A 21,928-nucleotide genomic window follows, 5' to 3' on the forward strand; every position below is an offset into this window, starting at 1 on the left:
CTACATTTCATAGTACTTCAGTGCTATTCTAATATTTATCTTGTTTCGAAAATATTTGTCTCAAAATGTACGGCATTTTATTAATAAAACTTGCAAAGTTGTTTTTTTTAATAAATGTTACATTCTGAGGAGTCCGTCAAAGTAGAATTTTCGTGAAAATAAGAATAACATTTTATTATATATGGTTATACAAAAAATAATAATAAAAATAATTTTTCAACACAATTTTTAAAAATATATGAATTTTACCGCATTTACCGCATTACCGCGCGGTGCGGTGCGGTAAAAGCAGTGCGGTTGCGGTAAGCGGTGCGGTTTTATTATTTTTTTGCGGTTGCGGTGCGGACTAGCCATTTAACGCCCACATCCGCACCGCGACGAACCCTACGTCTGTATCATGAGATTCTTAAACACTGCTGTGTACTGCCGAATATGCATTTTAGGTATTACTGTAATCGAAGTCCACATGAGTAGGAAAGTCCAGGACTAGTAGATCGTGCAATACAGAACTCGTTTCATGCAAGGGTAGACACGGAAATCCTGCCAACTTGTCCCGGTTCGGGAGTTAGTTCGGTGGTAAGTTGGTGGTACACCAGGAAATAGGCAATCAGAAGGAAATAAAATTTCTTCAGCTGTCTTTGTAGATCGTGCTGAATGTGTTTCCAAGAAAAACTGAATATTTAATTACACTAGTAATTATATTTGAGTTTAATACACAAGAGATTCTCTTGCTTTGGATTGATATCTAGAAATAAAAATAATTGATGATTATTTTAGAACTGAGAATACCACCGCTAATTTGATCTGAGTGCATCTCCGCCAACCTACACCAACCACACATTTTTAACAAAGTTTTAAAACAACTTTTATGTGTGTTTAGGTGTTATCTTTATACAAATTATGCTCTTTCCGCAAACTATCGAAAAATATTATAATTCGTGAAAATGATTAAAAATCACCATAAGTAACACAAAATGTTTAAAATTATGAAAATTTACCTATTATACTCTAAAACACAATATCACTCATAACTTCTACATAAAAAATAAAATGCAACATAACATGAACAGAGTAGAGAATGTATTTCACATTACTAGACGTTTTTAACAAAGGACAGCACTTAACCTACTAACCAAGTAGCCCCAGTCCCGGGCTCCCTTATGCATTATAATCATGATAATTTTTAAACCATATCATATAGCATTTACCATTATCAACATAACAATATGGAAACTGAGAGGGACCATCAGGATACCCGATTGAAACTGTTTGGGCAGGGAGAGAAAAAATGCTAACTTCCTGTTTCTAACATTTCGTACACAAAAGCGGGCTCTTCTCCCCAGGTACTGGAAGGCTAAAAAAATCTCAATCATTTTTGTGGACCGTATGAGCGAAGTGGAAGTGAGTAAGCGAATTGCCCTGCCGACAACTTTCTCCTTATTAGCCTTCATACAGTGTTTAGTTGATTATTGAACTTGAACTTGAAGATTGAACTAGTCGTAATGTAAGAAAACGCTAAGCTGAACTAGCGGGAATAACTGAATTGAAGATATGCATTCTAAACTTTATTTATTCTAGATGTTGTTAATTAGTTTTATGAAACAAGGTTTCAATAGCTAGCCTAATATAATAATATATACTATTTGAAGAATTCGAAAAATTGTGGTTTAAAATATTTTTGGGTTATAATATTGATTTACATCGATTTCGAACCTTATCTGAATACAGAGCAAACATCCTGCACTAAGCATCCATACATAGGTTCTTTATATTACCTACGCAGCTTCTCCACTTGGTTCACAGCTATCTCTGTGCTTTGGCGATATACTTGATATACTTGCCGGTAGTTGATGAAGATCCAACTATTATTCTTGTCTCATCTCAAATCTTCCGTCAGTCAAGCTCCAGACTGCAGACGGCATCGACGTCTTGGTGGCAACAGTTCCGGCTGGAAACTCAGTGAATTCGGCAAAAAGCAGCGCGCACAGGATTTTTCATTGCCAGTGGCAGTTTGGAGGCAAACTTTTCCAGTATCAGCTGCTACACAATCTGTTCCACCTGAAACAGAGGTCGTATTTATCTTAGATAGCTGAGAACGAAGTGTGTCACTAGGATTTACACGGGTGATTTATACCAGGTTTGTAAATCTCGGTTTTAAACTTGTACGCATTGGAGGCCGTGTTCTACTTGACACCCGAAGATCAGTGGGACTAGGGCGCGATGACGAACTGATTTCAATGTGATGGCTCATGCTGACAGGATATTTGTGTTACCAGCTCCGAAAAATGAAACAAAGATCAGATCTCAGGTGACAATTCATGCAGTCGAATATAAGTAAATTTATTAATCCACGCTAAAAGAAGGCAGGTAGTAGCACAATATATAAACTTAAGTTTGAAATCTGAAGTCGAATATTTAAAACTAGTATATATATACATTCTTCTTCGCGCTGGTCTGGTGATTCTAATCTCATTGTACAATCGGTTAAGCTACGCAACGGAATGCAGACTTGGCCTTTTATAGATACATTCTTCAATTCAATTTGAAAAACTCTCTGGTTTTTTATCATAGAGGTTTAGAGTCATTTGCCTCTTTTCTGTTTATAAAAATCTCCAACCCTATGTGCAGATTCGGGAATCACTATGCCCTGACAATCTCTTTGAAGTATTTATTCCATAAACAAGATGAAAGGATTTGTTGACCGGAACATTCCATATATTCGAAAGATACCTTCTGTTTATCCCTAACGGTCATACGCAAAATAAAAGATAGTTTATAAATAAGCAATCGAATCCGGAAAACCAGTAGTGGGGGCGTATTTGTTTGTCAGTTTACAAGTCTTTATAAAAATTATGTTACTCGACGATTCAAAAAAGCTCGTAAGTACATCGAAAGAATAATTGACATTGCACTTGATACAAGGTGAAGTTGATGGATGGACATTGCACCTGATTCTAGAGACTCTCGTGTTCATATCTCGTGCGTCGTGTTGTGTTGCAATTGACCGACACATAAAGTGAGCACAGAAATTGTCCGTGCAGGGAATGGCTTAAACTTGTTCAGGTGTTAAGTTTATGTAACGAATAACGTGTTACCGGGTCAAATTGACCTGGATTTCGAACTCAGTTTTAAGACACATTTTCTATATATACTTCCACACAAATTGTTTGTTAGAGTTTCAATTTTTAGAACATGATAAACAGGGCCGTAAAAAGAAAATCCGAGAAAATCACTGTACGACATTTGAATAAAGGTAGGGATGCTAATTCATTGAAGTTTTTCGCAATATATCATCATGAGCATGAGCTTGTGCAATTCGAGGATGTTACAACGTATTTGTCCATAATAAGCGAAATTGCATAGAGAATCATCGAATGGGACTTCAATTTTTAACAGGTCTTCAACAAAGAAAACACATTCAATCTGGTCAGTCAAAGAATGAAAATGAAATAAATAGGGGAAACCGAGGAGATTTGAAACAAAGGAGAGTTGAAAAAGTGCCCATCATTAGCGAAACAAAAGCGTTAGAGATTCATAACTAACGCATTTGTTTTATTTATATCGTGTTCACAAATCCTCCAATACACGCCAAAGACGTCAAATGAGTGGTTGAGTATTTACGATAAACACAACAAAAAATGAGTAAAAGTAAGTTTTCGTTATGTTTTTCAAATTACTATAATTAGAATATTAAGAGATGTTTGATCATGACAATATCATTGTTATGTAGTTATACAGTTAACATTTATGAATTATATGCGTTTCTTTCTATCTTTGCAATGTATAAATTGTAAAATGTGGATCAAGCTTTACTTCTGGACCTAGGAGAGTTGAAACACCTTGTTTCAACTCTCCTCGTTGATGATTCTAGTCTTATGGCAATTTTATAATTACATTAACGTTCCTGAACTAATAACAATAATCAAAATTCTTCTTTCCTGGATTAACACCGGGGATATCAACATTCTCAGTTAATTAATTCTAGATCATTTATTACATTTGTTCTAATTGTTTACTCCTAACAGTTTCTGAAATTTAAAATTGAACCAAAAACTACCAACATGGATACCAACTTTCACTTGTAGTCATAAATAGTCATATCAACCATTTAAATCAATGCAGAATGTCCTAGATGAATAACTGGTAACTTGTCTCAACTCACATTGATTGCTGTTTCAACTTACCTCTGTAGGAGGAGAGTTGAAACAAAGAGAACACTGTTAAAAATCAATATATTGATGCTTTGTTATTAATTTGTACCATTTATTCTTGCGTAATTTGATAAAGCATTAACAGAAGTAAGAAATTTAAAAATAAGCAATCATCGAATGACAGTTTTTATCAATTTATCTAATAAAAATAAAAAAATTATTTCAACCCTCTTCGGTCTCCCCTATAAATAAAAAAATATCACACTATTTGAATTGTTTGCAAATTTGAAAAAAATATTGGTAAGTTGCTAACTTATAGTGGTTCACTGTCGCCGTAAAATTTTGTTGTGAACTCACTGGAAATTCTCCGTCAAATAATGGTGTTAATTTCTGGGAATTATATGAAAAAATCGTAATTTTCGTTATGTGTCGGTTTCTCGGTTTTCTCATAGTAAAAGCAATTTAACAGCTTCTTTAAGCAAAACAAAATTTTGGATAGCAGAGAGTTAAAAGTGAAAGAGAAAAAATGGCAAAATATTGATTAAAGCGAAATTAGTCAATAACGTGGCAATATCAAAAGTAGAAAGCCTTAGTAAGCTTAGTACAATGGAAAATCGGAAACATTAAAACAATGAAATAATTGAAAATGTCAAAAATGAACGAAGTAAAAAATAACAAAACCAGTAAAAGATGAAAGCATGATGAAAAGAAAATGAATAATAGAGAAAACGAAAAAAAAAGAAAAATAAAACATGAACCTAAAAAAGTAAGTGAAAAAATTTAAGAAACCGGATATTATTGAATAAAAAAAAGAAAAAAAACAAGAGTGGGAAAAATAAACAGATCAATAAAAATGAAGGAAGAAACACAAAAAAGTAAACACAGATTTGTATAAAACCAATGGATAAAAATGAAAACTTCAATGAATCGAGAATAATAAAAACGTTTAGGAGTGAACATAACGAAGTTTGTAAAACGCCTTCCTTGTACGCAGCTCACCTGGGTTAGATTTCAACTCTGCACATAGGGTCATTGATTTTCCTAAAGAGATCTAAAATGAAATATGGAAAAAAAATTATGTTGTGCATTGAGCAAATTTAAAAAGATTGAAATAGACAAATGAAAAGCATGAAAAAGTGAAAAAATTCAGAGATTCAAACTAATTAAAAGAAGAAAATGGAAAAAATAGTAACAAAAATGGAAGAAAATTTAATAATTAAAAATATGAAGAGCTTGTGTAAGGGAAAGTAAAATACGTTCTTAGACTAAAAAAAAATTAACAACGCAAGAGAAAAAACCGAGACGAAACTGAAAAAATGGAAAAATTAAAAACAAGTGAAGATTTTTAAGGAGCACGACTAGAACAAAGAAGTAAATAAAAGAACTATAACGATAGAAAATGACGAAATTAGAAAAATAAATGCAAAAGTGGATTGAATGAAACACTAAGAAATATAAATAAAAAACATTTCAAAAAAATGAAAAGTAAATGAAACAAAATAAAAATAAACAAACAAAACAACGGAAAAAAGACCTGTTTTAATCCACTTAGTTGTGCAATTGTGTCTTTCCCATTTCTCCAACCTATTACTAATACACTGGAACTTCTATTTACGAACCAAACCAGGGGTTTGTAAATTGAATTGGTTCGTAAAAAAGTGTTCGTTGTTTGAGTAAAAAAAGTTTGCTTCACATTTTTATTAATATTCGTTCGTTGAGCAATATTCTTGATTAGCGACTTCCGGTCGAGCTATATTCATGGTAACTCTAACAATATGGGTATTTTTGGAACGGGCTTGACGAGTAATGAAAATGGACAATTGAAACCATTTTGAAATTCAAGATGGCGACCATTCCGAAATACCCATATTGTTGAGGTTATAGAGAATCTATCTAAACCGGAAGCTACCATCTTGGATTACAATATGGCTCGTTAACACCATTCCAAAAATACCCATATTGTTGAGGTTATAGAGAATTTACAGGGTGCACCAGTTGGATGTATCGTTTTTCAACATTGAACAACTCCGTCCTTTTTCGGCCGATTTTCACAAGTAAACAAGTATTATTTAGGATATTTCATGCCATTTATTATAAACCAGGTATAGAATACAACGTCGATTAAATGACTACCCCCATTTGATACACAAAAAGCGGGTATTTTGTAGGACATTGGACAGCATTTCGGGCTTAATCGCAGCAATTTCAGCTGGTATATTAGCTTTGAGTTCGTCTTAGGTTTGCTAGAAAAAACTTTACTTTTGAAGTAACCCCACAGAAAATGTCTGACACCGTTAAATCCGGAGAACGAGGAGGCCCTTCCAAATCACCATTTTTTGAGACAACGTGTCCTGGGAATTTGCTCTGTAAGAAAATTGATTGTAGCGGCTGCGGAGTGGCAAGGTACCTCCAAGGTCTTGTTGAAAATAGAAGTTTTCCAGACCTTTTTTCTGTATTTGTGGACAGACAAAGTGCGCCAAAATCCAACGGTAGCGTGAGTCGTTTTGTTTGTAGACGCCGAATGCCTGACATATTTTTACGATAAGCAATTGAACGATCGTTTTCAATATAAAGCACTACGATTTCAGCGCGTTCTTTTGGTGTAAATCGACTCTTAGCTAAAATGGCATAAAATTGTGTTTATCCATTCCGAAAATACCCATATTGGTGAGGTTATAGAGAATTTAGAACATCTTGGATTACATAATGGCTCAAAATATTGATTTCAGTTATACACGCGTCAACCCCATTCTGAAAATCCTTGAAATCTTTTACTAGCAACAGTTAGCTGGGAAAATTGTAAATTGTGTACAACTTCATGTTGTACTGTACAGTTACAGAGTTAAATGTCGATGGAGGCACACCTTAAAAAAATAACAATATCATATTTAGTTAGCCTAATCAGAATTAGTTCAACATTCAACAAAAAAATAAAAATGTCATATTTAGTTAGCCTAATCAGAATTAGTTCAACATTCGATTTTTAAATTTTACCGTCGTAGGTGACCAATGCCAAAGCGACTTTGGAGTGTCCTTAGTTACCTGAACTGGCAAATTCAGATAATTTTGCACCCATTTTAAAATGTTTTGCATAATTTTGAAATCATAGTGGTACCAGTTTATATGGGAAATTCCTGAGTGGTCGCACTCTTTAACCCGTATCTCCGGAACCGGAATTCAGATCGACACAAAATTCAAAAGCAACCGATGGGAAGGGTGTACTTTTCATTTAAGATAAAGTTTGGGCGAATTGGTCCAGCCATATCTGAGAATTTTTTTAACATTTTTGGCACATACATGCGGTCACACATACAGACACATGAAGACTTTCCGATATCGACGAACTGAGTCGAATGGGAAATGATACTCGGCCGGGATGAGTTTGTCGGTTTTCAGAGTAATTGCATAGCATTTCCATATGAGAAAAGCAAAACGGAAAAGAAAAATCAGAAATTCATTGTCAAAATGAAAAATGGTCACAGAGGGCAATAATGGGACACAAAATATGATGCACTATTAAAAATAAGAAAAGTTGTTTGCATGAAAAAATTAAAAATATGAAGGAAAATAGATATTATAAAAAGGTACAATGGGTTAAATAGAACAAAAAAGCAAATGCCACAAAAGTGGATTATTAAAATATGAAGCAGTAAAATAAATGGAATGAAGTCGATTCAAAGGATATAAAATTTGCCACCGCGAAAAACAAATTCGTTAGTTGGGGGTTCGCTAGTCGTGACCCAACTAACGAATTTGCGCTATAGTAGGATAATGTATTAAGACAGCCAAATGAAATGTGTGAAAAGGTAGAGAAATTTCAGCTGATAATAAAAAAGGCAAATATAAAAAAGTAACAAGCATTGCAGTTTGTGGGGTACCCTCATCGATCGTTTAAAAGTGTTTTTTTTTGTTGTTGGACACATAACGTTTAAACCTGGCGGTACGTAGCCCAAAAACTGACAAAGGTTGACTATAGCATCACAAAGTCTGCATAAAAAATTATAACCACGCGGCGCAGTTCATTTTCCGACACGACGTTATAAAAAGGCTTGCTGTACGGACAATTTCTGTGCCTAGTGTAACTCAAACATCGTTTATTATGCATATTGCTAGAGTCGGCTCACAAGATTCCGGCGCTATACTCTATCTGCAAACGGATCACTAATTTGTAAAATCATATTTCATACAGCCATAACTCACAGGGTCTACAAACATAGACGGCATATGAGATTAAGCTATGCATATCGTTTGCAAAAGTGTCTTTATGTGGTACGATGCCGAGTGCCATTTTAAGTGGATGGCGGAAGTTTTCCATTTCTCTTTGTTTGTAAATAAGCGAATTTATTTAACTAACATCATTGCAATTTTACCACAGGTTTACTAATAAATCACCAGAATGGATGACGACGTTTTTATCCTGGACGAGCTGGATCAAAATACCGATGCAACTCTGGAAGGATTGTCCAGCACCAGCAGCTTTAACCAGCCGTACACAACCACCTCCTTCATTACGACCCAACTTGTGACAGAAGCAACAAAAATTCTATCATCCACCGGGACGCCAACGAGTTTCTCTGTTTCAGAAGAAACAACGACGCTGGAATTAACTACGACTACCACAGTCGTTTCCCAGGTATCAACGGTCCTCGGTGAAACTCTTCAATTCACCGTTATCGATTATGCGATATTCGTACTGATGCTTCTACTGTCGGCCTTCATAGGCGTCTACTTTGGGTTTATGTCGAAGATCAAACAGAATAATACCAAAGAGTACCTACTCGGTGGGAAAACCATGAGCAAATTTCCTGTTTCGGCATCACTTATTGCAACGTAAGTTTGTTCATATTTTCGTTAACTAACCAAAATATGTTCATGTTTTTGGATTTTCAAGGCACATTTCTGGTATCACACTGCTGGGTGTTCCTTCAGAACTGTACGCACATGGTACCCAGTACTGGATGTGTATCGTGTGTGCGTTTATGGTGAGTATTATTTTATCCGTTTATATCTTATTAGTAAGTTCGGATTTACTAAAAATTATACATTTGCTGTGAAGTACACGGGGTGGAAAACCGATTATTTCATCCTTGAATAGAACTATTATGAACCCTCTAGGTTGAAATGACCAGATGATTATAACTCTAGCGCGGGACGCAAATTTCTATATGGGCCATTGGGAGGAATTGTTCATCTAGGGTCAATATATAAAAACCCAAATTTTTGTGTCAATTGAATCACCCCTCAGGCTATGGGAGCACCACCCATGATTTTCTTTTAATCATTTCCTCGGTTCTATTTCGTCTAGCATCAAACCACAAGATGGTTATAGTTCAAAGAGTTTTGAAAAAATATAATTTTTTTTTTGCGGCAGCACTGCCAACTATGCGATTTTTCAGTTAAATATTAAAAGTTAATTTTTCTCTCAATACATATATTTTAAGTTTGAAAACTTTAATGCCATCATGTTCCTCAGACATTTTCACATAAAAAGCACTTATAATCTCTATATAATTTGAGCGCATCCTGAGATACTCTGTTTTGAAGCAAAAAAATTCACAATTTCCCATATAAAATTACAAGCGCAGAACAATAAAAAACCTATTCTATAACATTTCTCCGAAAACCATTCCCCAGAAAAAAATTGCCGAAGCTTTTTCCCCAGAAACATATTTTCCAGAGAGTACCAAATCCCTGAAAACTGCTTTCCAAAATGTACCAAATCTCAAAAAAAAACCCAGAAGGAACCTAACCCAGAAAATTTTTCTCAGAAAGTACCAAAACTCAGAACATTATTTAATCAAAAATTCTTTTTTTTTCAACCAAGTTCGTAACAACCATTTAATTTAGATTATATTCACATAAATGCGAGGGCATAGCGTAGTTGGTAAATTTTTCTAACTCGTAAAAAAAGCAACTGACCGTAAGGTTAAAACAACTAAAATCTATATAAAACATATTTGTTATGATCACAATACATATGGGGAAGGCTCCTTTTTGATCTTTGGATATAGAGCACCAATAACAGTTACATGAAGTATTCTGCCGCTATAAGCATAACTGTCCCATGTGCTATGGAATTCCATATACACATGGGACAATTATGCGTAGAGCGGCAGTATTTGTGTACCGTGAAAAATGCTTCGATCAAAATTTGGTCGAATGAAACTTGAGACTTTTCTTTTAAAAGTGGATCAAAACAAATGTTTCTAAAAATGAAACTCAGAAGAACAACTCATGTTTAAAAGAAGGGTAACTCATCATACATAATAAATACCAACAGTGTAATACAACACTTCAAAAAATGTCTAAAATTTTTAAACAAGACTGACATAAATCCATTTGGCATTAGGGATGTTGCGCTATTAAAATGCATCGATACTTGGAATCGATACTGGTATCGAATGCAAGTTCTGATACTTTCGATATAATCGGAGTCGTAGTATTGATACTTGGAAGTACCGCCATTCCCTTCCACATTTTTACAGTAGCTTAATTTCCTGAAATAGGCAATCTACAAACCGTTTGTTTGACAATTAAGCAGTGGGTTTTGTTAGTCAATGTTTTGCTCTGCTGCTGCGAACAGAAAAACCCGTTCGACAGACATCTTTCATGGGTCCGATTCGTTTGATGTTGGATCCAGTCGATGATTCTGTCAGACGTTAAACGTCAAAAACGATAAACAAAAAATAATTAGCTGATAAGAAAGTCTCATGGACTGCCAAATGGGCAATATTTGCAATCGATTGATCATCCATCATTTATTCGATTTTTTCATCAAATGCGATCGGTACTCCAATTATTTTAGCAACTCAAATTGCAACAACCGATTCCGCAAGGGTTGAGCCTGAATCGATAATTGCATTTGACTTGGAAATAATTCCAAAATCGTTCAGAATTCCGAATTATATTATTCCACCTAGTGGTTGGTTCGATTCTTTTCGATGTCGTGAACATTGTATCGATATCAATAAAGCATCGGGCTTGCGGTATCAATACAGAAAAATCAAGTATCGGAAACAGAAGTATCGATTCCTTGCTAAGTATCGAAAATATCGCAACGTCCCTATTTGGCATAATATCGTTTGACATAAGACATTAAATGCTAGTTAGCCATTTGGCATAACAGACCTGTGGTATAAATACCATTTAGCGTAAGTTATGAAAATACTTTTGAAAGTATGTAGTGCCTAATGTTTGAGTAAACCGAGCAATCGGGCGGATCGTACGCTTACGTACGAAACATTTCCAATGCAAAAAGGATATATGCTTACCTTTTGTCAAATTGTGCATTCATTTCGATTTTTATATAGATTAAAAGAAACCTCGAAAGAAGGAATCAATCCCTATGTTTGAATAAACCGGGCAGGCAAAAAAGATCACAGGTTTGCATGCAAGAGTTCTTTGGCATACAGATTCAAAGAACTGCTCATCTTTGAAAGAAGAAATCAATCCCTATGTTGGAGTAAATCTGGTATACGAATGGATAACAGACTTGCTTGCGAGGGACCGCCGCTTCCGACGGCTTACCCTCAGCCTTTTTACACCCCATCACAGGCCTGTGCGCAGAAAATTTTCAAGGGGGGGGGGGTGATTTTTTAACCCTTATTTTAAAAGAAACGTACAGAAACCCTTAAACTTTGAAGATTTTTTCAGAGGCCTGGACCTAGTCCTGTAAACCAAACGACTCAGCTCAACAAATTGGGTAAATGTTTGTTATCGAGAAGGGGTCATCATAAGAGTATTCCCCACAACCTGAGAAAAATAAATATTACTACGATCAAAGTAAAAAAAACTTTTTATGCTGACGAGGTAGAAAGTTGGTGTCTTCGACAAAGTTTTATAAATGCTCGTAATGAAGAATTTTGTTGAACAACTTGAACTTGTAGGACTTAAAGTTAACGATCTATAAAACGTTTTCTATGGCAACACACATAAACTTAGTTTGTTTTTTAATATAAGTTTTTCCACTTTGACTTTTCGTGCAAACAATGTTCAAAACAAATGTGAAGACATTAATTCCACATAATATTGTTGAAGACTGTTAGTAAAAATACTCATTCTTTTCAAAGTTATTGAAGATTTTAACACTTTTTACCATTATCTACAAAATTTTGCAAAGAACCGAAATTTTTATTTATTGATTTTTATATGGAAAAAGTAAAAAAAACATTACAAAGGGAGTTTATCCTATTCATAGGGTTCTGGAGTCCTACGCATCAAACATTCTTACCTTTATTATGCGTAGTCTGAACATTAAAAATAGTGCCAGCTCGTCTATTTTGGATTGCACCTTGGTTTTTGGTATTTCCGACCACTGTGCGCTGCATGCTGGCTCGTGGTGGATTCGGATTGGTTTTGTAGTATTTGTTAAGCCAACCGAAAAAAATAAACCTCTTGTATCTCGCAATCCTCATCCATCTGGGGCAACCGTTAAGTACTGCTTTAGTAGGGATTGTGTTCTTGCTTATTTTGTTTTGTTATAATCGTCATGTTTTTATCCATAGCTACTTTTCCTTACTTGCTGTCCAACGTTCGCGTTATATCTGACCTGCTTGGGATCCGGAGGTGTCGATCATAAGGATTTATATCTATTTACAACTACCTTCGCCGGGTTTCTTATCATTCTTGGTGCTAGTCGTTCCTATTTATCTGCTAGCTGGTGCTGAGAACTTCTCGGCGGCGGTATTTCACCGTATACCGATGCCCATTTCCGCGATCCATTTCGCTGCCACCAACGGAATAATCATCGGCGGTAAAATTACTCTAGACAGCGATATCCCGATTTTCTCCAACTTCGTGTTTTTGCTCCTTAGCTGCCGTTGCTAGCCTGCTGACCGACATCTGCTGTCTACTCACTACTGTTGCACCCAAAACGTACCCGGTAAGATTCGCTTACATTAATTTAATAAATACCAGCGAAAATTGCAAGCGTTCTGGTAATGTGCAAAAATTGCAAGAAGCTTCCTTGCATGTAATACAAGAAACAGGAAAAACGAATTTTGCCTTTGTATGAGCGATGTATGTGTATTGGTGACCAATATGCGTTAGAAAAAAAACTGCTGGCATTAAAAATGAGCACCGCACGAACAGATCACTAAACAATACTTTATCCATGCAACTATGCTACCAGATACTTATGAGTGGACAAAAGTCATATATAAACACTTTGATGGTTTCACGATTAATGAAAAAAGTAAAAGTTGCATCCAGATTTGAACTCATGCCCTTGCGCATCGTAGCACATACCATAAGCACTGATCTATTCTTGCTCATAAGAACAGGGCGTTAAAACTGTGTGCAGTGAAGAAACGTATGTACGAATAGCAAGAGATGAAGTGATTTTATATGCTTGCAAAAATTGCAAGCGGCTTTAACTACAAAATTGCAAGCGATGCTATCATTATTTGCAAGTGATTGTCGCTTGCAATTATTGAAAGAGATTTTTGTTTTGGGTGTGCTAATATCGAAACTTGTCGAAACGTAAACCGATCCTTCAGAGAAGCCGTCCAACTTGACATACATCCCTTTCCAACCACCCTCGCAAAGTGGCGTTTTTGGTTTTCTTCATTAACTTGTTTCTAGAGTGACAGAGCTCAAATGACATTTTATTTTTTTTTCTGAACAAGGAGTTAATAAATTTTTAAAAGTAATTCGAAACCCTCATGGGGAGGGGAACCCCCAACCCTCCCCCCTCCTTGCGCACGGGCCTGGCAGTTCCTTGATTTAGGCAATGCGCATATTTTGAAATCCACCAACTAGCACAACGCATAGCACTATTTTATTCTTTTGGACTCTAGAAGGGGCCACCGCTTCCGATGATTGTTGCCAAATGGCTCCCAAAAATACCTGTACTAAATTCTAAGATTTATCCTACATGTATGTTTACATGTTTAAAAATACTGCTATTGTCTAATGCTGTTAGCAGTGTACTCTTCGAGGGGAGCAAAATGGACAACATTCCGAATAAGATTAATATTTTTCCCAATTGAAAGCAATATGGGTGCTCTTTTAAACTTACCAAAAGTTCTAGGAAATGGTTATATCTGGGGAATGAACCTATCCCTAGGTTCATTCTGGGTAATGCTTTTCTGGGAAAGAATGCATTCTGAAATATTGTTTTTTAGGAATTGGTGCTTTCGAGGAAATAGTTTTCTAGAGAACAGTTCTTTCTGGAGAAAAAAACTTCGGTGTTTTAGTTTCTGGGGAATGGTTTTCGGGGGAATGTCGTAGAACCTAAAAAACCAACTTGAGTATTCTGAGCTCACATATAATTTATCGTGAAGTAGTCGAGAAATGATGAAAAACTACGTTTGGATCAGGGCCGATTTTTATGACCGTTTGAAGATTTTCTCAATTTTGGCTTAATTAAAAATGGATTGTTATAGGAGAAAATGCGACGTTTTCCCTTCAAAACGGTGTATCTCAGGATGCGCTCAAATTACACAATGGGATTAAAATGTGTATTGAGAGAAAAATTTACTTTTAATATTTAACCGAAAAAATCACATAGTTGGCAGCACTGCTACCAACTCCTTCAACAATTTTTTTTCAAAAGCCATCTTGCAAACCACAAGATCCAACCATGCTACCGGTACCGTGAAATAAAGCGAACGTTACCGGTAAGACATTGCAAGTAAGGTTAGAGGTTTCCATGAGCCAGGTATACAAGAAGAGCTTGTATCGAGATGAGGCATTTCCCAGTTAGTTTGGCTCAACTTCAGCTCCGTATTAGTGGATGAAAATATTTACCGTAAAACGGGGTATCTTTGATCACCGGGGTAAATTTGTTCAAATAAGACTTTTTTCAGTAATACACGATAAGATGGTTCCGTCTAATAAAATCATCGAAACAAAACACAAACCTTATTCATACAGGTTCAGCATCTATCAGTAACGCTTATTTTATCTTTTATGTACTATTTATGAGCACAAATTCAAATTGAAAATGATACAACTCTCATGCATATTAATGAAATCATCAACTTCAACTAAACTGATATTTTATTTAGAAACCATAAATATTTTTGTCCAATAATTCATTTAAAAATCCGAGATTTTTGTTGTTAACTATTTCATTTCGAATATTTTCCTGAAAAAGTTCGATAAAAGCCAACTGAATCCTTCGAGGTAATTTTGTTCTCGTTCGAGACACAATATCGGGCCATAAAATTACCTGCAAATATGCAATTTACATAACATTTCAAGCATTATCTCTCATTTCGATAGACATATTTTGTTGATCAAAATTACCCCAAAAGCAACGAATGAAAATTTACAGCAAAGTAATTTTATTTTTTATAGTAAAACAAAATAAAATACGCAACTATTTGAACATTTTCAATCTATGAGTACAGGACTTGTTTTAAAAATGTAAACTGTTACATCTACTTGAAGTGAAGATATTTATTCGAAATACTTTGGAAAAAGTGATCAATGTTCCCCCGTTTTACGGTACAGGAAAAAATTACCCCTATCGGCCCACCCCTGAGTCGATGGGATTTTTCTACAATTTACATGAAGAAAACCCACTAGCTCGCCGCTAGGTGGCACTGTATGCATCGAATTATGCCTGTAAGTGAAAATAAGAAAGATAATTTAACTGTCTACAACTTTGTCGAAGACTGCTAGTTAATCCGGTTTTGATAAAAGAACTGATGTCTGCGCATGTTTTGTCTGGGGCCTAGCAGTGTATGGTTATGTATCAGTACTCGTTTTGCACGAATTAAACATTTTCTTTGTGAAATAACCGTTAGATTTAGCTCAATAGTAATTTCAGAAGAATTGTTATACAAAATGTAAATCCAAACGTAAACAAATAAAAATATAAGCTAAAAAAATTCTTTTTAGTACCAGTCATGTAAAACAGTCGAAATAGGAAACACATCGAATGCACAAATCCTCGACTACCAACGGGATATGTACCATTGGAGGCAGTATATTCAGATTCTGACGGCCTAAAATATTTTGATAAGGCGGAGCGTAGTACAAAAAATTTTTGTACTACACTTTCGCGGCCAAATCAGGCATTTTCCACTATGCCGTCGTATTCTGGTACAGACCCAATTATGTTATTTAATAACATAATTGGGTCTATACCAGAATACGACGGCATAGTGGAAAATACCTGATTTGGCCGCGAAAGTATCGTGAGACCTCAAGAAGTCCATGAGTCGTTTTAGAGGTATTCATGTAGATTTGTCCATTCACAATCCCTGATGTGATGAAGCAATGAAAATCTGCCACATGCGCGAATCGCTTGCCAAACAAGGATTGTGTTACGAATTTCTGTATAGCTTCTGTTAAATTCCAAAATCAATTTTTGCGTATAAAAGTGCTGGTGTCTCAACTGCAGCTACAGATATTCAGCCAAATACTATACATTTGTACATATCTAAATTTGAGTAGTATTCCGTAGTTTGGCTCAAATCGTCATCCTGTGGATTTCTACGATCACAAAATGTTTAGTTTACGAGCATGGAATCATTTGATTTTTTTTCTAGTCTAGAGAATCTGCCAGTTGCTAATCTTGCATGAGTTCGGTTTTTTCATCGTTTTATTTTGCACGTTTCCATGAGTTAGCTTGATTGAGTCGTTGGTCTTTTATAGTACACTATCTATACAAACTAATAAAAATATAACAAATTGTATTCGCTGTATCCTGCTGATGCAGATTCTTTTTCATACGAGTAACGCAATAATCGTATTGACACTCAATCAGAGTGCCTTTTATCGCGTCATCGTAGACGTTCAAGGGCGAACACGAAATTATTGGGACACCGAAAATGTCATGCCAATTTTCTTATAATGTTTAAAATCAAACCAAAATTTTAGGGTAGTTTTATACATATATTTACTTCAAAAATCAAAAGAAAAGTTAATCGATGGAGCCTTGAGTATAAAATTGAACGCATTTTTGCTTGATGTCCTCCATCAAAGTCTTTACAGTGTCATCCGGTACCAGTTTCTCAGTTTTATTTCCATTTTCTTAACATGTCCTTCTCGTCTTTGACTGTCTTCTTGCTCTTCCGAAGTTCCCGCTTCATCATTGCCCAGTACTGCTCCACCGGGCGCAGCTCCGGACAGTTTGGCGGATTCATGTCCTTTGGAACAAAATGGACAGAATTGGCCTCATACCACTCCAGGACACTTTTAGAATAGTGGCATGATGCCAAATCTGGCCAAAATAGCGGAGCTTCGTCATGCTGCTGCAAGAATGGCAAAAGGCGCTTCTCGAGGCACTCAGATTTGTAGATCTCGCCATTTACTGTGCCCTTTGCCACGAAAGGCTCACTCCTCAGTCCGCAAGAGCAGATGGCCTGCCAAATGAGATATTTGGAAGCGAACTTCGACATTTTCTTCTTCCTAAATTTGTCGTCCACATAGAACTTGCTCTTGCCGGTGAAAAACTCCAACCCCGGAATTTGCTTAAAATCGGCTTTTATATACGTTTCGTCGTCCATCACACAGCAGCCATATTTTGTCAGCATCTTCTCGTAGAGCTTCCGTGCCCGAGTTTTAGCCGTCGATTGTTGCCGCTCATCGCGGTTTGGGAAGTTCTGTACCTTGTATGTATGTAGTCCAGCTCTCTTCTTTGCAATCTGGACGTAGCTCTGCGACATGCCGATCTTTTTAGCCAAATCACGGCTTGAGACGTTGGGATTTGCTTTAATCATCCGCTTCACCTTTCCCTCCGTCTTTTTGTTCTCCGGTCCCGGTTTTCTTCCAGCTCCTTTGCCGTGGTCCAACGTCAACCGCTCCTGGAACCGCTTCAACACTCTGGAGACGGTTGAATGGTGAATGTTCAACTTTTTCCCAACTGCCGGTGCGACAGGTCAGGAAATTCCAGGTGTTTGGAAAGAATTTGTTCTCTCGACTCGCGTTGGTTCACCTCCATTTTCGTTGAATCGAAAAACACGACTTCGAGTTTGACAGCATGCAAACGATACACATCAATGAGAAAGTGTGCAACAATTGGTTGATTTTTACCCAATGGTAAAAAAGTTATGCCCTGTTGAATGTGTCGCAATAATTTCGTGTTCGCCCTTTAACTATCGCTACAGCTTTCTTGGCGCTCGTATGTTTATTGGAAATGGAAAAATCAAATAGGGTCTTAAAGTATACTTGATCATTTCGTACTTGACCCATAAAATTGAAGACAAAAATCAATTTTTAGTTCAAAATGCGTCTTTAATGCATCAGAAAAATATTTTTTTTTTCAAATTCCAAATTTTAACTTGGGCCTTTACATATTAGGATTTTGAATAAGTATGCAATCTGTCCACCATGCAAAAGGCATGATCATATGTAAACTGTTTTCTCAACTATGCATGCTATTTCATTTCAGGTATTCGTCCTAATGGAGAAAATCTACCTACCAGTATTTTACGATCTTCAACTGACATCGGCTTTCACCTATCTACAGAAACGGTTCGATCGAACCGTTCGTTCTGCTGCCAGCTTTGTGTACGCGCTGTCCTGTTTGATTTATCTGCCGATCGTAATATATGTTCCTGCATTGGCATTCAGTCAAGTAACCGGCATTAATCTTCATCTTATCACGCCCGTGATATCGGTAGTTTGCATCTTTTACACCACCGTTGGAGGACTTCGAGCTGTCGTTTGGACCGATACGCTTCAGTTCGTTATAATGGTTGGAGCTACCTTGGCAATAATTTGTCTCGGAATTGCTAATGTTGGAGGGTTCTTTGAGGTTTGGGAAGCTGCCGAGCGGGGTGGCCGGTTGATTTTCTTTGAGTAAGTAAATTAAATCAGAAACATTGAAACATTCGTAGAATTTTAACTATTTTTTTTAAATTTAGAATGAACCCAGATCCATTTGTAAGAACATCCTTCTGGGCTGTCGCATTCGGTCTAACAACAATTTGGGTTGCCCAGTTAGGAGTCAGCCAAGGTTGCGTTCAACGATTCCTAGCTGTACCGGACTTGAAAGTAGCCAAAAACTCACTTCTAATTTTCACTGGCGGACTGATCTTCATCAAAAGCTGTTCATGTTTCACGGGATTATTGATGTATGCCAAATATGAGTCTTGCGATCCATTTACGACTAAACAAATCAACAAACTAGATCAAATGCTTCCATATTACATTTTGGACATTGGCGCAAAAATACCCGGGCTTCCGGGACTGTTTGTTTCGGGAATATTTTCTGCCGCCTTGTCGACAATGTCATCCGTACTTAACACGCTGGCAGGAACGATCTACGAAGACTTCATTCGCCACCATTACCCACATTCCACTGAAAAAACAGCGAGCAACGTAATGAAATGTTTGGTGGTCTTGCTGGGAATCATTGTTATTGGACTGGTTTTCATAGTGGAAAAACTGGGTCAGGTTATGCATATGGCCATCTCACTATCTGGAATCACTTCTGGGGCTCTGCTGGGTATGTTCACATCCGGGATGATTTCGACCGTGATCAATACTAAAGGAGTGATAGCTGGTTCCATTACATCAGTGCTTTGTATAGGAACGATTTTAGTGGGAGCTCAAATGAATCCGAAACATCCACCACTACCCTTCAGAACCGACGGTTGCGATGCCAGTTTGCTTCAGAATGTGACACTAGTAAGCCAAGTTCCCCTTGCAGAACATGATGACATCCCACGAATTTTCAAACTTAGCTTCATGTACTACGCCTTTCTGGGTGTTATTATCTACTTCGCGGTTGCCTACGTGGTTAGTATACTAACCGGTGGCGGAGATGTTAATGACCAGCGACTTCTTGCTCCTTTTATGAGAAATCAAAAGCAGTACGAGAAAGAACAAACACTGCGGATGCACAATCTTCAGTATGAGGAAATCGACATGGCACTCAGGGAGCTACAGAAAGCAACTGATATAAAACAGTAGTAGTTGTATATGTAAAAGTAAAGTTTTTAAATAAAATATTGATTTTTTTACTTTTTAATTGCCTCGTTATGTTCTTTGTTTGAAATATCTCGAGACCCACGCGCATTTTTAAATTTATTTATAGTGTGGTGCTCGTAGCACTTTTTGAAAAAAGTTTATTATAAGAGCAGATTTGTTGAGCAATGCAAAGCGACTTTAAAAGCTACTTCCAAAACGGTGTAATGTAGCAGTCCATGCTTAACCGTTCTTATCTCTCAAACAACAATGTATGCTAAAATTTTGATATTTGAAGAAAATCTAAATACAGCAGTATACTTTGATAAAACAATAAATATCGAAAGTATTTTTGTATTAAAATGTTCGTTTGAATGTAAAGTAACGATCCGCGATTTGGTGCATATATTCTTGCTGAATACATTTAGACAACTAGTTCAACCGATGCACAGTGGGAAAAAAATATCAAAAACGCGAATTTACTCAATAGATTGATAGAAGGCTATGTGTTGTAATCAAAAATGCATACTCCGTTTGTAAAAATGTCTGGGGAATCGATTGCAAATATTTAAAATGACCGTAAAGTACGCTATCATGCCTGTTTTCCCAGATTCCCCTTTTCGTTTTAGTTTTTGCTTAAAACTGATTATATAACTCGGAAGAAATTTTATTACGGCTGACCAAAATTAATATTTCTTCTGTTAAAATGTCCAGAAAATCGATTGAAGATAATTAGAATAATTTTACAAAGCGTATACACCCATTTTAGTCCAATTCTTTGCAAAACTATAGTTTGATGTTAATTTTGGTTTTATATTTCGTTAAAAGGTTATATGCGGCTGATTCAAAGTGGTAATTCATATATATAAAAGTCCAGGTTATCGTTTAAATATAGTTTTACTGGCCGCCAAAACGTGTGTACCCGTTTTACCCTAATTCCTCCCATAGCACAGGTATAAAGTTTAACTTGGCTCTACATTTCAAAAGAAGGCTTAATGCGATTGATCAAAAGTAGTATTTCTTATGCCAAAAAATCTGGGGAATTGATTGAAGATAATTAGAATGACCGCACGAAACGTGTGTAGTCGTTTTACCCCAGCTCTTTCCATATCTCAAGAGGGAAGTTAAACCTGGCTGTGCTTTTCGGAAAGAGGCTGAATGTGGCTGATGGAAAGTAATAATTCTTATATAGAAAAATCCGGGGAATCGGCTGAAGATAGTTATAATGACCTCACATACGTTTGTATCCGTTTTACCCCAATTATTCACATAATGCAAGTGTGGATATTTACCTTACTCAACATTTCAGTAACAGGCTGAACACGAATTTTTTGTACATAAGAATTACTACTTTTCAGTTTTTTTCAAAGAAGTACAGCCAGGTTTAACTTCACACTTGAGTCATGGGAGGAACTAGAGTAAAACGGGTACACATCTTTCGTACGGACATTTTAGCTACTTTGAATTGATTCCTTGGACTATTTAACATAAAAAATTACTTTTCATCAGCCACTTTCTGAAATATAATTTTACACTTGGATAAAGGAAAGAATTGGTGTAAAACGGGTAAACACGTTTCGTGCGGTCTTTCCAAGTACTTTTAGTCGATTCCCGGAGCTGATTTACATAAGAAAAACTACTTCGGAGAGCCGCTTTCAGCCTCTTTTTGAAATGATGAGTAAAGTATAACTTCACACATACATTATGTGCAGAATTGGGGCAAAACGAGTATACACGTTTCTTGCGGTCATTATAACTATCTTCAACCGATTCTCCGGATTTTTCTACATAAGAATTACTACTTTTCATCAGCCACATTCAGCCTCTTTCTTAGAAGTATAGTCATGTTTAACTTCCCACTTGAGACATGGGAAGAGTTAGGGTAAAACGGATACACACGTTTCGTGTGGTCT

General features: G+C 36.3%; 1 protein-coding gene across 1 annotated transcript; it reads left to right on the top strand.

The window, feature by feature from the left end:
• The first annotated feature begins 1,869 nt into the window (after window positions 1–1,869).
• On the top strand, window positions 1,870–20,079 carry LOC131681739 (sodium-coupled monocarboxylate transporter 1-like). The gene is made up of 5 exons (XM_058962727.1): window positions 1,870–2,137; window positions 8,527–8,981; window positions 9,043–9,133; window positions 18,496–18,905; window positions 18,971–20,079. The coding sequence occupies exons 2-5, from the start codon at window positions 8,548–8,550 to the stop codon at window positions 20,019–20,021; spliced, it is 1,986 nt and encodes a 661-aa protein (XP_058818710.1). The 5' UTR covers window positions 1,870–2,137; window positions 8,527–8,547; the 3' UTR covers window positions 20,022–20,079.
• Window positions 20,080–21,928: the final 1,849 nt, after the last annotated feature.

This window comes from Topomyia yanbarensis, chromosome 2 (assembly GCF_030247195.1).
Source record: "Topomyia yanbarensis strain Yona2022 chromosome 2, ASM3024719v1, whole genome shotgun sequence".
Taxonomy (NCBI): Eukaryota; Metazoa; Arthropoda; class Insecta; order Diptera; family Culicidae; genus Topomyia; species Topomyia yanbarensis.